Source organism: Notolabrus celidotus, chromosome 15, assembly GCF_009762535.1.
Source record: "Notolabrus celidotus isolate fNotCel1 chromosome 15, fNotCel1.pri, whole genome shotgun sequence".
NCBI lineage: Eukaryota > Metazoa > Chordata > Actinopteri > Labriformes > Labridae > Notolabrus > Notolabrus celidotus.
The window spans coordinates 4,418,310-4,434,419 of NC_048286.1; the positions used below are offsets into that span (position 1 = coordinate 4,418,310).

General features: G+C 43.3%; 1 protein-coding gene across 1 annotated transcript in view; it reads right to left on the reverse strand.

The window, feature by feature from the left end:
• Nucleotides 1-8,914: 8,914 nt before the first annotated feature.
• The window catches only part of LOC117826857 (contactin-associated protein-like 4), a 176,865-nt gene continuing 169,669 nt past the window's right edge, over nt 8,915-16,110 (reverse strand). Inside the window, exons 22-24 of the mRNA XM_034703237.1 lie at nt 12,961-13,179; nt 11,375-11,446; nt 8,915-9,856 (exon numbers count right to left, since the gene is read on the reverse strand). Of these exons, the coding sequence (XP_034559128.1) occupies nt 9,660-9,856; nt 11,375-11,446; nt 12,961-13,179 (488 nt within the window). The 3' untranslated portion in view covers nt 8,915-9,659. The remainder of the gene's footprint in view (nt 9,857-11,374; nt 11,447-12,960; nt 13,180-16,110) is intronic.

The window sequence follows — 16,110 nt, forward strand, 5'->3', positions numbered from 1 at the left end:
GGCTGGGTGGGTGGCTGGTGTCCCTGTCACCCCCCGTGCCCCTGCTGCCCCCTCCCCTGTGGGGGCCTGGTCCGCGGCTGCCCTCGGGGCCGGGTTTCCCGGGGGTTCCCTCGCGGTCCTCTTTGGGGGGTGGGGTGGCGCGCAGCTGGGGGGGTGTTACTACGGCAGCCATTGGAGTGTCCCTCCATGCCCCCGCAGCCTGGTCCATCAGTCGCAGGGCGTGGGTGGGGGGAGTGGTCGGGCCGGCTGGGGGAGGCGGGGGGGATTGGCCCTGCCGCCTCCGCCCTCCCCCCGCTCCGGCGCGCCGGTTGGTGGGCTCTGGTTCTGCCTGGCTGTCTGCTCCTGGTGCAGGGCCCCCTAGGCCCTGGTGGCTCCTTTGTCTCTGTCTTGGGGGGCTGTGGGGGCGGTGTTGTGGAGGTGTTCCTTGGGGGGGCTGCGGGATCTCTCCCCCCTCGCCCCCCTTTCCTCCTGCTGGGTGACCTGGGGGTTGCCCTGGGTGCTCCGGCGGTACCTGTTTGCTTCTGGTCTGGGTCCTTGGCTTGTCCCCTGGCCTGGGTCTCCCGCGGCGGGTTCGGTCTGACTGTTCTCGCGGCCCGGGTGCTGGGCTGAAACGCTCGGCTGATCTGATCCAGGTGGTATCATCTGCACCAGTGGTGGTCTTGTTACACAAATAGAACACAGCACGGCGGCAACCCTCTGCGACCCAAGCTTCAGTAATGATTGCTTAATCATTAGTATCACCCCACAGAGTTTTTGGCGTCATGGTGAGATGGTCCCTCTCCATCTAAGTGTCTTAGGTCTCTCTCCTTCTCTTTCCTTGCCCCTTTGTATATCCTTATGTAATCTTCCTTTTACTTTCTCTTATTTATTTTTTTTGGCCCACCTAGGTGTGCACGCCCTCTTTTACAGAACATGATATTAGCTGCCAATAAAAGATAGGCCAGAGTTCTAAGAGGGATGGTGATGGTCTCATGCACACAGTCACAAGCACAGAAGAAAAAGGTTTTCTTTCTTTTCTTTTGCTGCAAGAATAAATTGCATTAATATTTGACAGTTTGTGACAAACATGACACAAACCAGAAATATATATGCAGACAAGAGAAGAAAGAAGAAAAAAAAAAGTGTACAATTCGCTACATGGGCACTACATCATTGCACACGTTTCATTATAGAGTATTACCTGCACTATCTGCACACCGAACAACAGCGTGGTCTTGTTTGTGAAATGAAAAGAGAATTAAAAAACAGCATGAACAATAAAATATTCCAGCTCCACGTTGACCTTATGGAATACAAGTTGAACTTTAGAGACTATCCATCTGTCAATCATCTTCGCTGTCTCCACTGCTCGCGCTCACGTCGTCTCCCTTTTTGTCAGTTTTGTACTTGATAACAGAAATCAATACGACATTCAGCTTTCAATCAGACTCATCTTATCTGTGAATGCCACAAAGCCAGCGAGTGTATCTGCTGTTCTGCACGATCTGTGTGTGCATTCTGCGAGCTCATCGGATAGGCCGCAGATTGTTTGATAACCACACAAGAAGCAGTCTCTATGAAGAGTCTGTAAGCTCCTGTAAATTTCACCTTCACCTCCTGGAGGACTGCGATGGAGAGTCAGTGAGTTTATGAGTCAGCCTGTAAAACAGAACAAGGGAATAACAGCCCAATTAGGACAGCTCGTTATAATCCAGCTAAATAATCCATCATACTCCGACATGTAGCACGTTTCAATAATTCAATTTAAAGGGATTTTATTTCAGAGGGCTCGACTCCTGTCTGCATTTTGTGGTAGATTTTAATTAAATCATCATAACATATTCATAATATGAAGTTAAATATGCAGAAACATTTTTTCAGATATAATGATATTGACATTATGACTACGTGGAGCTGTGTAACCTCAGCAATTATCCTGAAATGGTAATGGCCACTTTTGCTAATTGCTGTGAATAAATTAGACCCTGAAATGTGCCACAGAGTCCTCCTCAGGTAACCTTTCAACCTCGCTGTCCTCCCCAGCCCTCCTCCCTGCACACAGCTTTAGTCTCCAGCCTCTGCTGATACTCAAGTCCTTGTTGATGTCTCTCTTAGTGCTCTATCAATCAACCTTTATTTATACAGCACCAAATCACAACCAACGTTATCTGAAGACTCTTTCCAAACAGAGCAGGTTCTATTCTATTATTAACATCAAGACAGGATAAGATCCAGTCCCATCTTACAGACAGGACTCAGTCTGATCTCATCTTAATCCACCATGAGCAGAGCACTTTGCAGCATTTAGCAAGTTACAGTGGCAAGGACAAACTTCCTTTAACAGGCAGAAACCTCCAGCAGGACCAGACTCATGTTAGACACACATCTGCTGAGACCGTGTTGGAGAGAGGGATAGAGGGAGATGAAGAGAGAGGGAGCTGATAGTGGTGAGACGGATAGTAGTAGTTGTAGCAGCTGGAGTCTGGCACGTCCACAGCAGCAGAGATCCAGAGGAACCTATGAGACAAGGGAGCTCAGGGACTCCAGAAAGGTCTATGGTTAGTAACTTTAATGGGACAGGAGGACTTTAAGTAAATGACAGGCAGAGAGAGGAGAAAGAAAGGGAAATAAAGGATCCCAGTATGCCAGTTCCCTCGGGAATCTAAGCCTACAGCAGAAGGATCCTCTCATCTGGAGCTTCTCACAGAGGAACACAGAGCTCTCTCCTGAAGCCTGCACACTAGAGACTTCAAGGGTAAAGAAATGCAGGTAATTTAAGGATTAAGATAACCCAGTGATTTATTCATGGAGGAGGAAAAGTAGAAGAAAACTGAATTATTTGAATTCAACACTGACATCGAAGTGTATTTTTAACTGGTGTTCACCGATGCTACTGCTTTAATTCAACTTTTCTCATTCAAATGTAATTTAAAGATTACAGACATTACAATTTCAATTCAGCAAGAACTTCTGTTGGGATACAGGTATAGTTTTCGTCAAATTCAGGCACTAATATCAATATTACTATTTTGTAAATGTTCTTCAGTGACGAAGGGTGAGGGTTACTGTTATTTCTGAAAGTCACATTTATGTATGTTGCTTCTTTGATATTACAAATGTGTGTGGGACATCATGTGATCTGGAAATGTTAGAGACTAGCCTGACAGATGTGTGTCTAACATGAGTCTGGTCCTGCTCAAGGTTTCTGCATGTTAAAAGGAAGTTTGTCCTTGTTGGGTCTTTGTTAATAATAATAGTAATGTTGCTGTAGTCTTAGACTGCCAGGGGAACTGAAACACAGGGATCCCCTCTGTCTGTCTTCTGTCCCATTAAAGTTACTAACCATAGACCTTTCTAGAGTCCCTGAGCTCTCTTGTCTTGTAGGTTCCTCTGGATCTTTGCCCTAAAAGGCCTGCTGCTGTGGACGTGCCAGACTCCAGCTGCTACAACCACTACTATCAGTCTCACCACTATTATCTCTCTCTCACTCTTCATCTCCCTCCATCTCTTTCTCCAACTCAGTCTCAGCAGATGTGTGTCTAACATGAGTCTGGTCCTGCTGGAGGTTTCTGCATGTTAAAGGAAGTTTGTCCTTGCCACTGTAACTTGCTAAAGTGCTGCAAAGTGCTCTGCTCATGGTGTATTAAGATGAGATCAGACTGAGTCCTGTCTGTAAGATGGGACTGGATCTTATCCTGTCTTGATGTTGGGTCTTTGTTAATAATAGAACATAGAGTACGGTCTAGACCTGCTCTGTTTGGAAAGAGTCTTGGATAAAGGATGACAGTTACGGCCTCCCTAATGACAGAAACTAAGGCTCTAAAGTGGAAACGTATAAAAAGGGACGTCAGACAAGATGTATAGATTCAACCAACAAGCTTTATTTAAAGAAATGAAACCCCCAAAATGTTCAAAATCAAGAAAAGAAAACAAGGGAACCAAAAGGGACTGGACTTCCCCTAAACAAAGTAGGAACCAAAAACTACACCTAAGAAAATAAAAGACGGATATCTAGACTCTTGTAGTTTCCAACCCAGACTAACACAAAAAACAAACAAAGCCCAACAATCTAAAACATGCTGGCAAAAAGAACCTACATGGGGTAAAAGAAAGGTGAGGAGGGAGCAAACGAACACTCCTCACCTCATGCTGCTCAGCCAGAGAGCCAGTCTCTGCACTACCTGCCCCTCTTAATCACCTCCTCCCACCTGACTGCTAACAGCAGCAGCAGAGAGGGAGGAGGGAGACGAGAGAGACAACAAAATATCTGTATCATACAGAGAGCAGGAGAGGAGCCGTGGATCCAACCCAGGGAAGGAATCAGAGGCAGTGAGTTGTCTTTAGGCTGCCTCATTAGCGCTCAGCATCAACACAGATGTCTGCTGCATTAAACTATTGGAGTTAAATCTGCAGCTGAATAAACTTCATGTGGGGAGTCAATCAGCTGGGACCAGTGTGCTTTTCAACAAATGTGACTCAGCTTTAGTGCAGCAAACTTTCTCAACTCTTCCTTAACTTCAGCTCAGATTACTTGATAAGATGTTCAAAAGAAACATCTGAATCACATCCTAAACTTGACCCTTTCCTCCCGATTATTAGGCAGATGGTGCTCTACCCTCTGCTCATTAATTCTGCAGGTAAATGACAGGATTCAGAAGCACCCTCGGTTTTGCATCCCAACCATTAGGAGGAGATTTGAATGAATCCATCTGGGATCACAGATCTGGGGCAGCTGAGTCCTCTCATAACCTTGGAGCGTCTGAGTGTTTTTACAGGCGGAGAGGTTAAGTGGCTCTAAACGATGAATCACTTTGACCTCCTCTGCCCCTGGGTGCCTCACCGCTTAGCATATTTCCCTCGTCTCTCTGTCTGCAGAATGTTAACAGCTTTCAGAAATAGCGTATGCTCACACTAAACAATTAGCACCTTTGCAATGAGAAGGACATTTTCATCTACCGTATAAATATTCGGGTTAGAATCCAACATGGAGAGGGAGAGAAATCAAGTGTTTGGAAAAAAACATTTTATTTTCATCAAACAGGATTTTTGTCTGTAACCAAACAACCAGAGTATGTTCAAAATCTTCTGGACATTTTTTTATGGCATGTCACTCAAACTCACTGACATCACTTTTACTCACCGATGACCAACACTGAGGACCATAACGTCATTATAGAGACACTGAGAACCTTTCAGCTTCACTTCAAACCTCCAAGAGATAAAACTTTATCTGAAAGTAACGGCCAACTTTCAACAGATCCGTGTCTGGTCCATCTCTGGTTAGCATCAGATCTGATAGGTTTCTCTTCTAGTCAATGTGTTAACTTCCACTGGATCCGCTCCAATGCGTTCTGTCTGTGTCTCTGACTGAGCAGGTCAAAACACAACAGATCAGATAAACAAGACTTCTATTTTTGCCCGAGCACGATGCATCAGTCGCAACAAAGCAGATGGAGCGGGACAGGAAGTCAGGTTTCACCAAAACAAAATGAAAACATCTGGTTAATTTTCAGAATAAAACACTCTGTGTTATCACCAGATCGTATTTCACTTAACTACAACAACAAACCGTCATGATGAGCGGAGCCAGGCCTGGAGTCAACAGGTCAGAGGTTTTCAGAGGACCAGAAAGACAACATGGATGAGGAGAGGAGGAGGAGAATCCATGATTCAGTGATTACTGTGGGAAAACCTCGGTCACATGACTCCAGCTGTCTGGCAGTCCTGCCCCGTGCTCTGTTCTGTAAATGCAACCAGTAGATGTTAAATGGAGAAGAGAGAACAGAATCGAGCCGTAGGGGATCAGAGACGGACCGGACACGGATCTGGTGGAAATCCAATGTAACTTCAGGTGTGCAGTTTAATTTAATGTTTGTGTAATGGACACTTAATAATGGTTTCACTAAACGTAGCCGCAAAATTCACAACTAAAAGGTCTGTTTGCTAATTATTTTGACTTTTCTGTTAAAGCTGCTGTAAGGAACTTTACGCTTGAGTTGACGTTGGCGCCCCCTGTGGACAAAGATGTACAGCACATCTTTCCACTTAGCTGATCTTGTCCTGTACATGTCAGTTTCAGGCATCAATCTTTGTGTTGATGGTCTTGTTTGCCTTTGTAGGCCATAAAGAGGCATCAGTATTAACTGCAGTTTGTTTTACAACCAGTTGAGAGTCTTTATGAAAGCTTTAAACATTTTAACAGTTAGCTTTTGTCTGTTTAAGCTGCAAAACTCATATCTTAACGACTGTCAGAAAGTCTTATTTCAAGAAACTTGAGGAGTTAATTTAGCAAGATAGACGGATGTTTTTTTATCATTACAAGCAATTGAGATCTTTTTTTTCTTGTAACATCTTGAAATCAGATTTTTATCTGTACTTGTCAGATTAGTGGGATGTGTATCGAGTCTGATGAGATATTTTTGAGTAGAAATGAGATAAACAAACGTGCTAAGATTTGAGTGTTTGGAGTGAAAACAGTTTTGCATTTAACCCTTCTGAGGTTTCTTAATTTTGTGTTAATCAAAGGTTAGAAAACTCGGTCATTTTTTTAATTTGATCTTTTTCATTTAGCCCAGAGGTGCCTTTAGAGTAAGATCTAGTTTGGAGGCAGACCTGTCCCCCAAAGAAGCACCAAATTCAACATCATTCTGCAACAGAATTTTAAAGCTTTTCACTTTTTTTTCTTTCCTGAATAAACCTGCAACCCTCACCAGGATAATATAAAACAACTCTGATTCTGAAAGTTTGTTTGCATTTATCTCAAAGTTGTGTGATCATGTAAAGTATCTGAGTTAAAGAGTACAGAGTGAGCAGCTGCTGCTGAAATAGAGCAGCAGAGGCACCCAGCACACACAACACAAGTGCTTGTTAACACCAGTGACAGAAACGCAGCAGAAAACAATGCCTGTTTCATCTGTTCACTTACTGTTGTTGTGTAATGACTTTTAAAAAATCCGCACAGGGATTAAGTGTAAAGACTCACTTTAAAGTTTGATCAACTTTTGTCATTAAAATCCCATCTGTGCTTTGCGCTCTCGCTGAGACGACGATGTATGTTTGAAAAACAGCTGCTGCTGATCCGCCCTCGCTCCACACACGTGAGGATTTACTTTATTTTCTTTGAGAATATCAGAATTAATGTCTCCAGTACATCACTGCATCACGGATAAAGTCTCTCACATTTTGATCATCTCTCTTCTTTAAATCGAGTCCAAACGCACCTGTCTGACTGATTAGCATTTCAGAAACACATTAACTGTCTCTGCCTGCAGAGATTGAGGTGACAGACAGCCTTACTGTTACAGAGTCTGTGCTGCTGTCAGCATCAAAAGCTTTACTCTTCAGAGACATTTACAGAGAGGGAGAGGAAGCTCCCAGCAGGATGCGTACAGCAGGATGGAGAAAACTTTTAAGTGTGCACAGTGAGAGAGAGAGCAGAGTGATGATGTTGGCTCTTAAAGCTGGGGTTGGTAATCAGATTTAGATACACTTTTTGTTATACTGGTTAAAATGATCTTTATGTCCTGATGGAATTCAATACATAATGTGTTCTTAAAAAAAGAGTGAAGAAAGACACTATCTACAGCCGGAGTAAACCTGGGAAAACACCAACCAATCAGCGTTTTTTGGGTCCCAAAATTTTAAACCATTCAAATCCAGAGACAGAGACAGAGTCCTGAGGAAATGCTACATTCAAATTCATGCTAGTTTTCCGAGACTGCCAACCCCAGCTTTAAAGAGACAGTAACCGAGAGAACATGTGACTGAACGATATACGGATCAAGAACAGAGACTGTATAAAACATGAACGGAGTGGAGCCACTTTAGAGCTCCCTCTAGTAACGGGCTGCAATATAGGTCTTAAGACCCGCCTCCTCCATTAAAACTGATGGAACAGGAGTCAAACTAGAAAATTAGGTTACACGTCAATACATTTTCTCAAACATGCTTTGTGTCATTATAGTAAGCTCTTAATTGGGATGATTTATGTGAAAGTGTTCATTTTACAGAGTTTAGTTTTAATTATTGGGTGTTAATGGCTGTCAGCCTTCTTGACCAGATTAGCTGAGTAGAGGAGGAACAGTGAGAGAAAACTTATCAAGAGAGTCATCAAACTTTCCAAAGCGATAAATGTACGCTTCAAAACAACACAAGAATCCGTACTGATGTGATCAGAGGGATTTTTGACATTTTATCGGTAAGTTAAATGTGTGTTTTGGTTAGAGGAAGGGGTGTGACATCTGTCCTACAGCTTTTGACAATGGGACAAGTTGCAATAGAATAAAGACACTTGAGAAAGTTTTATCAATGACCCCGATCATAGCTCAGATATTTAAAGTCTGCACTCCTTCAAACATTCACGCAATTATTCTCAAACAAAAAGTTCCTGTAATATTTAATTTGTGGTATTTATTAAGGTTAAATAACAGGAACCAGAATTTAAAGAAAATAAAGCTTCTGAAATTATTTGAATTTATCAAATACTGATTAAAGACGATTTTAAGAATCATTGTTGACATCAAAGTTGAGAAAATTCTCACTTATTACTTCATTACATTGAATCTTTTTAGGGGTATGACTCAAGTAAATGTACTTATACTGACGTGAGCATGTTTAGAGCCCTCTTGAGGAGTTTTTAGCTGGTTAGGAAACAGACTAAAATGAACAGTAATGACTGATTATGACCTCCAAAAGCAAACAAGACGACTGAATTCAAGATGAAAAGTTCCATTCAATGTCTGTAACTGCTGTGAGGCGGTAGGTGTCAGGAGATAATGTGCGGCATGCAGATGAATCTGAATTTTTTTAAAGCAAAGATTCACAGTGACAGTGTAACCTTTCATAGCTACACTTGCACAGACAAAACCAGTAAAGGTTTAAGGGGTACCGCCACAAGGGAGGGGGCTCACTGGAGCTTTAAGTAAAACTAAGCTGAGACACTGCTGCAGAAATTTACTAAACTTTTTCCATGTATTTGTGGGCAGTAGGGCTCAGGAGTTTAGATTTTTCATTCTCACAAGCTGTTTTAGTTCAGCATACAAGCAAGAAGTTACAGGACAATAATGACATCAGCAAGAACAGAAACACTCGCCAAAGTAACCTGGATCTCCCATGTTAAAGTGTTAATGCATTTGTTATCGTTGTCAGTTAAGAGAAGTTGGTAGGGTGACAAAAACCTTCAAATGTTACTGGAAGGCTCTGAGCAATCCTATAAAGGATGGTGAAATCATGTCATGTATAATAACTTAACCTCTGCAGGGTGTAAATGACATCCTGCCAATCTCAAGGTCAAGCATTTAAAAAGAACGCAAATTATATGAGTGTAGCTGAAAGTTTTACCCAACCGTACACCATCAAAAGCTACTGAAACCAGCATCATATCCAACAGTTCAATATTACAAAGTGACATCAGCCAGAGGTTGTTACAAAGACACTAAATCAACATTTACATTGGAGATATTTACAGTTAAAACAAGGATATCAACACCTCAGGAGTCCAACACGGTTGCAAGTTTATATGAACAATTTACAGAAGAGCGACAGAAACCCAACACCGGGAGTCGTTCCCGTTCGCCGCCACTCTTCAGTCGGCGAAGTCTCTGATTGGCTCTGAGTGCAGCGTGAAGTCCTCAGGACACAACCGGTCTGCTCCACGTCTCTGCAGTCCATCAAGCCTCCCATTAAATAAAATACTCCTTTGGGTTTTCCCCAGAGGCATTCTGGGAGTCAGTGTGGTTATTAAAGGGGAAGTCCTGACTGTCCTCCTGTTTGACCCCCTTCACCTCCTGGTTTCGATACGTCTCTTTTCTCCTGTAGAGGAATCTGGCTGTTATGGCCAAGCCGGTCACGACCACAAAGATCACCACTGCTATGACACCTGCAGGAGAGAGGAGGGATACGATATGATATAACATATAATTTTTTTAATATTTAAAGAGTTGAACGCCTCAAATCTGAAAAAATCTGCCAATTTCATCTCCAGCCGTTTAATTTCCTAACGTTGTGATTATCTCTCTAATCTAACTTCCAAGTACATTAAACTCATTTTCAATCTTTTGTATCTATCGGACTCTTCTGCTCTGCTGAGCACATTCAGGAATATGAGGGCAGGTTTCCCCTAATTGGAATTTCAAAATAAGCCTGAAATCAATTTAATACTACATTACATTATAAAGACTCCACTCTTTTTACGATAACTGCAGAAAAGTTTTCTCATCAGCGAGTCTTTCCTGCAAATGTTTAATTAGGTGAGCTGCCCTTTGTGCACTGAGACAGAGCCAGGCCAGCTTAATGGACAGTTTTAAATGACTTTTCTCCATGTCTCACCTTTTCTATCTATAAGAGTATAGATTGAACCTTTTCAGACTTCCCTTTGAATCAATCTGTGCTGGCAGGGCAACAAAGTTTTAAATGAGTTTTAAATGGACTCTAGCCCGGGACGTCGCTTCACTATTTCTAGAAGCTTAACGTTTTGAGCTCAACTTTGTTCAACCCAGTGAGAGCGAGGTGTAACCTTTAGACTTTATTTTTTTATGTATTTGTCTTGAATTTTGTCTTGAGTAACAGTTTGTTGAAGAAAAGCATTCCCACTAACACCATCTCAGTCTCAGCAGATGTGTGTCTAACATGAGTCTGGTCCTGCTGGAGGTTTCTGCCTGTTTAAGGAAGTTTGTCCTTGCCACTGTAACTTGCTAAATGCTGCAAAGTGCTCTGCTCATGGTGGATTAAGATGAGATCAGACTGAGTCCTGTCTGTAAGATGGGACTGGATCTTATCCTGTCTTGATGTTGGGTCTTTGTTGATAATAGAACATAGAGTACGGTCTAGACCTGCTCTGTTTGGAAAGAGTCTTCAGGTAACATTTGTTGGGATCTGGCGCTATATAAACAAAGATTGATTGATTGACAAATAGAAACCAAGACTTTAATACAAGGCTGCAACCAAGAGATAACCTCTGAAGTACAAAACCTGCAGTTCTTCCAGTGTCCACTAGAGGCTGTCTCTAAAAGCTGAGGAAGCCACATTAGCACCAATATTAGAAAGTAAACGTACAGCCTTGTACAAGAAACAGTTTGGTCTCTATAGCTAATTTCTTCATTTGTACACACTGTACATGAGGTGAGTTTTAGTAACACATCTGTTTTGATCATATTAAGTCTAATATTTATATATAATTAATCCAAATTAGGGACATAGCTGATTTGACTGACAGGTGGCACAGCAAGGTCATGGCCTCAACTCCACCTCTTAAATTGTTTTAGATCAGCCAGAGTTAAGCCTGGTTTATACTTCTGCAATAACTCCACATACTTATGGAATGGAGTGTCTGCATATTCTTGAAGATGACAAGGGTTGCTGTTCAAGTACAGTTCAATACATTGAAAAAGCTTAATACCTCCAATCAGAGCTGAGTCAGTCCTGATGGCATTGACTAAAGGTTCCCCTGAACCCACAGAACCAGACTGGTCTAAAAGAGAGAGAGAGAGAGAGAGAGAGAGAGAGAGAGAGAGAGCAGGAGGAAGAAGACAAGGGGGAAATAAGAGAAGAGGAAAAATTAACATGCACCAAGCAGCAGAACATGCAAATTGACACAAAGAGGAAGTCATATAATAAGTTGAAAGGGTAATTAGCAAATGCATAAACCAATTAGATCAGACAAGAGAATACAAAAGCAAAAAGACAATCGATAGACAAGATCACAAAGTCATTGGGAGGAGGTGGGGGAATACTGCATCAGCTTTTCAATGACTCTAATAAAGCTTCACAAAGTGGATGACAGCGAGCTCAGAGGAAATCAAGTCCCGGAGGAAACTTTCCCCCTGTGTGATCTAATTTAATTAAAGCATTGATCACGCTGTCATTACTCTCCAACAAACAAGGAGGGGACTGTATGCTATTAATGAGCCTCCTGTAAGTAGCAAAATCAGCTTTCATGCAATTAAGACACACAGAATGTAAAGACAGAGAGGACACACGCTGCTTTAGTGAGAGGAGATTTACCCCAGAGAAGATGGAGAGAGTTTGAATATAATGTCAACAACCAGCTTCTTATTTAATGCTTCCAGTCCAATAACTGCTCATTTGCACTGACTGATTATCTCCAGCAGTCTTTGCTGATGCTCTCCCTGCCTTCACTTTTCATGCATGCACATTAAAGAGAGAGGAGGTGTGCTCTATCCACTTCAGGCTTGGCCCTTCAACATAAGCAGATGTGTTCATGTGCAGTCTTATCCAGCAACAGTTCCTTCCAGGATGCTTAAAGAGGCACCACAAGTCGGGAGTTTTGCTTTTAAATATTTTACAGCAAATGTATGTGAGAGCAGCGCGACATGTTTGATAAGTCAGTGATTCTCAACCTGACATCTGATTTTCACCAGATCCGTGTCGGGTACGTCTGTGCTCTGTGCTCTCTCGTCCGTTTACACCCACCGGCTGTGTTTTCAGAACGCAGCACGGAGAAGGACCGCTGGACAACTGGAGTCATGTCAACGAGGTTTTCCCTCAGTAATTACTCCTCCTCTCCTCATCCATGTTGTCTTTATGGTCCTCTGAAAACCTCTGACCTGTTGACTCCAGGCCTGGCTCCGCTCATCATCTGAGTGGATCCAGTTGAAGTTAACACATTGACTAGAATAAAAACCTTTTAACTTTGGTGCCGTGATGGATAGTAGACAGACTGGAGACGGATCTGGTGGGATTCTGCTGTTAAGGTCCTGACCTTAATGGGGGTTGTGACATAACTCCTGGGGGTTATGGATAAAAATGGCACCTGTGACATTGTTTGTTTGGAAGCAGTTTCAAACAGGTGATGGCTCCTGCTGTCATGGTATTCACACACAGGCTGGGCTGCGGTTGTAGTTACTGTTGTGGGTCGCAACTCAAGAGGAACCATGGAGGAGGAGATGGGGACAGACTCATAATGGGGGCTCTACTCAGACTTTATCATGAGTGTATTAATATTCTAAGACCCAACCCTCTTACCTGACAGGTGGTGTGTGTTCTCCACTGCGTAGGGATTGGCTGAAGCCGAGGAGCCACAGTTGGACTGGACTAAAGGTCCGCTGATGATGACAGGGCTGGTGTGTGGGTGGAGCAGAGCAGCTTTCAGAGGGCTGATGGTGTTAAAGTGGACCACAGACAGACAGCCGGTGAAACCCAGAGACGACACCCGGGCCAGGTCTGGATCCAGATCATCAGACCCTGTGAGGATGGAGAGTTGAATGAGTATCATTGATGTAAACTGCATAATAAGAAACTTTTCCTGCTCCCAACCGACACAAATCTGACTCCAGGATGTTTTCAAACATTAAACCAGACGGTGATGTGAAATTACTCATCATGACTCTTGTTTGTCGTCTCTGCAACAAGAGACGTAATCTAATTAAGGTTTGATTAATCACTGTAAACAGATATCCTCATATGAATGCAAAATCTGTAAGTGAGAGACAGATTCTGTGTTCTGGTTTTACTTTGTTGCCTGGTTAGTTTTGACCTTTCATGTTTGATTGCAGGTAAAAGGTCCATGTGGAGAGCAAAGGAGGTCAAAGCATCGGCTGGAGAACAGTCCAAGAACCCAAAAGTTTGGGTCAATTTAGATTGATGTGAATTTTAATCATCTGCATTTAAAAACACACAGAGCAGGGAACTGGGAGGGAAAGCAGTATGTGACACACAGTGAGGGCCAGCAGGCTGCCAACCTGGGCAGCCCAGCAGGCTGCAAACCTGGGCTCCCCGCACACTGCGAACCTGGGCCACAAACCTGGGCCATACGCAGGCTGCCAAATTGGGCCACAAACCTGGGCTGCCCGCACGCTGCGAACCTGGGCCACTCGCTGATGTGAACCTGGACCGCCCAACAATGTGAGCCTGGGCCGCCTGCAGGCTGCACACCTGGGCCACTCGCCGATGTGAACCTGGGCCGCCCGACAATGTGAACCTGGGCCGCCTGACAATGTGAACCTTGGCTGCCCGCAGGCTGCAAACCTGGGCTCCCTGCACTCTGCAAACCTGTGCCGCCCGCAGGCTACGAACTTGGGCTTGAGGACTGTAGCCCCTGTACATGGGGCATGCCACTTAACCACCAGGCCAAGCCTACATCCTCATTTGGTTGTAAATTTCATGTCTGAACCTCATTCTAGATCTCTGTATCTATAAAATTCAACCTGTAAGACACACTTTTAATACCTTTTTTTCATCAAATATATCAGCTGTGTCTTCTCTAACCGTTGTGATCAATAAGCCATTGTAAAATGCAGAGGAGAGGTATTTTATTATTTGGTATTAGTTCAAAATGAATTTGCTTCGTGTGTCTCATTGAATATAGAATGGAAAAAAATCGTGATTTGTGAGTTTTAGTGAGTTGTCTGTAAAAATAATGTCTCTCTTTTTTCTTAAACGGAGAATCTTCATCAGATTTCTGACAATCCCCGCCGTACTCCTCAAATCAGCTCAGACCAGAAAACCCCTCAGCAGAGCCCTGAAGGCGTCCAGATTATTGTGATGACTGTGATCGGGAGTTGCCGCAGCAACAAAGAAGTCAGACGGATGGGTTACAGGCCATTGATCAGGAGGTGAGAGCTGTGTCCAATGTTGTGTGCGCTCTGCTGGGACACTTGTTCATTACGCATGGGTGGACACTGGGAGATGCCGGTGCACTGGAATGATCCAGACACAAGAAAATGCAGTGTTTCAAGGAGTTTCTCCATAGGAGATATGGCATGGCTCCTTTTTGTGACTGGCTCCAAATCAGCCCTTAATTAGGTCATCCAGCAGCTCAAAAATGGCATTGCTGGATAGACGATATGTCTCTACTATTTTTATTTCTGACCGTCCAAAAATGTTGGCACGCAGACGGAAGATTCTTTCTCTCCGTTGTCTGTCATTGCACCTATGCCTCCTTCTCGCCACAGTGACTGCAGCCATTTGTGCGTAACGCTGTGCCAGTTTGCACCTGCCTTTCAAAAGTTCTAAATATAGACACAAAAACACCGCACGCTATCTGCTTCAGGTTTGATAAATCAAATTGCATGTGCTAAATGATCACATTCGCATCTCCTCCTCCCAGTATTTTGTGTGCTCTGATGATCTACATGTATTCATGAAGGCAAACACGCTAAATGGATAGCGAGTGCTATTTTGCTCGTTTGACAGACGCAATCCTCGGTGCTCCTGGTTAGTACATCTGCTTTGCGTGCGCTATCAAGTTTGCACATGTTTTTATACACGCAACCCTTCAGTAGACCGGCCCCCTGTGTTAACTTGAGCCATTTGGCCAGTATTGGTTGTTTGATGTGCAAACGCTTGAGTAAAAGCTTTCCCTGGTAGGCTGAAGGAGCGTTTCCCCTTTGTGATTCATTCATGATTCCTGGTAGTGCTGCAGTGAAAGTGTTTGAGCAGTTGTCTCTGAGGGGGCACCTCCCTGGAATTGAAGGGGTCCCTGTTTTAAAGTTGCCCTTTTGGTTCCAGTGGTTTTGAGAGTGTAAGTACCCACTGTTAGTAGCTGCATGAAGACTAGGGGCAAGATTAGTTAGTCTTTGAGTAGGTAGCTAGTGGGAAAGTTTTGGTTCTTGTTGCGCCTTGGGAGTTGTTGCTGTCCAGTCATGGCTGCTGTTGCGAATTTCATTCATTCCCCTTCTGAGGAACTTTTGAGTAGTTGCAATAGAGAGCAACTGTTGGAGCTTGTTGAGCGTTATGACATTGAGCTTGGAGACAAAAAGTTAAAAAAGGACATTAAAGAGCTACTGAGGTTTACTGCTTTAATGGAAAAAAAGGGATGTTGCCAGCTAAAGTAGACTTTTTGCACACTGGAGCCTCATTTCCATGCTGTTATGTTTCCCCCAAAACAAAACCTGAAGGACAGGGATCACGTGTGTGGGAAACTAACTACAACTGGACTCAATAAGAAAGTCAAAGAAAGAAACCTTCTGTTTTCTTAAAGATGCTGTAGGAAATATGACTCCCACTAATTCTATCAAAAGATGGACAAACTAAATAATTTGGCCAAAAACAAAAAGGAAGCGCGAGTCATTGATCGGGAAGAACTCATGCATCCAAACTCAAACTCTCACTCATTTACCAAAAAAGACAACTGAAGGTTTTGACCCTCTTGTGAGCAAAATCCAACAGAACAAG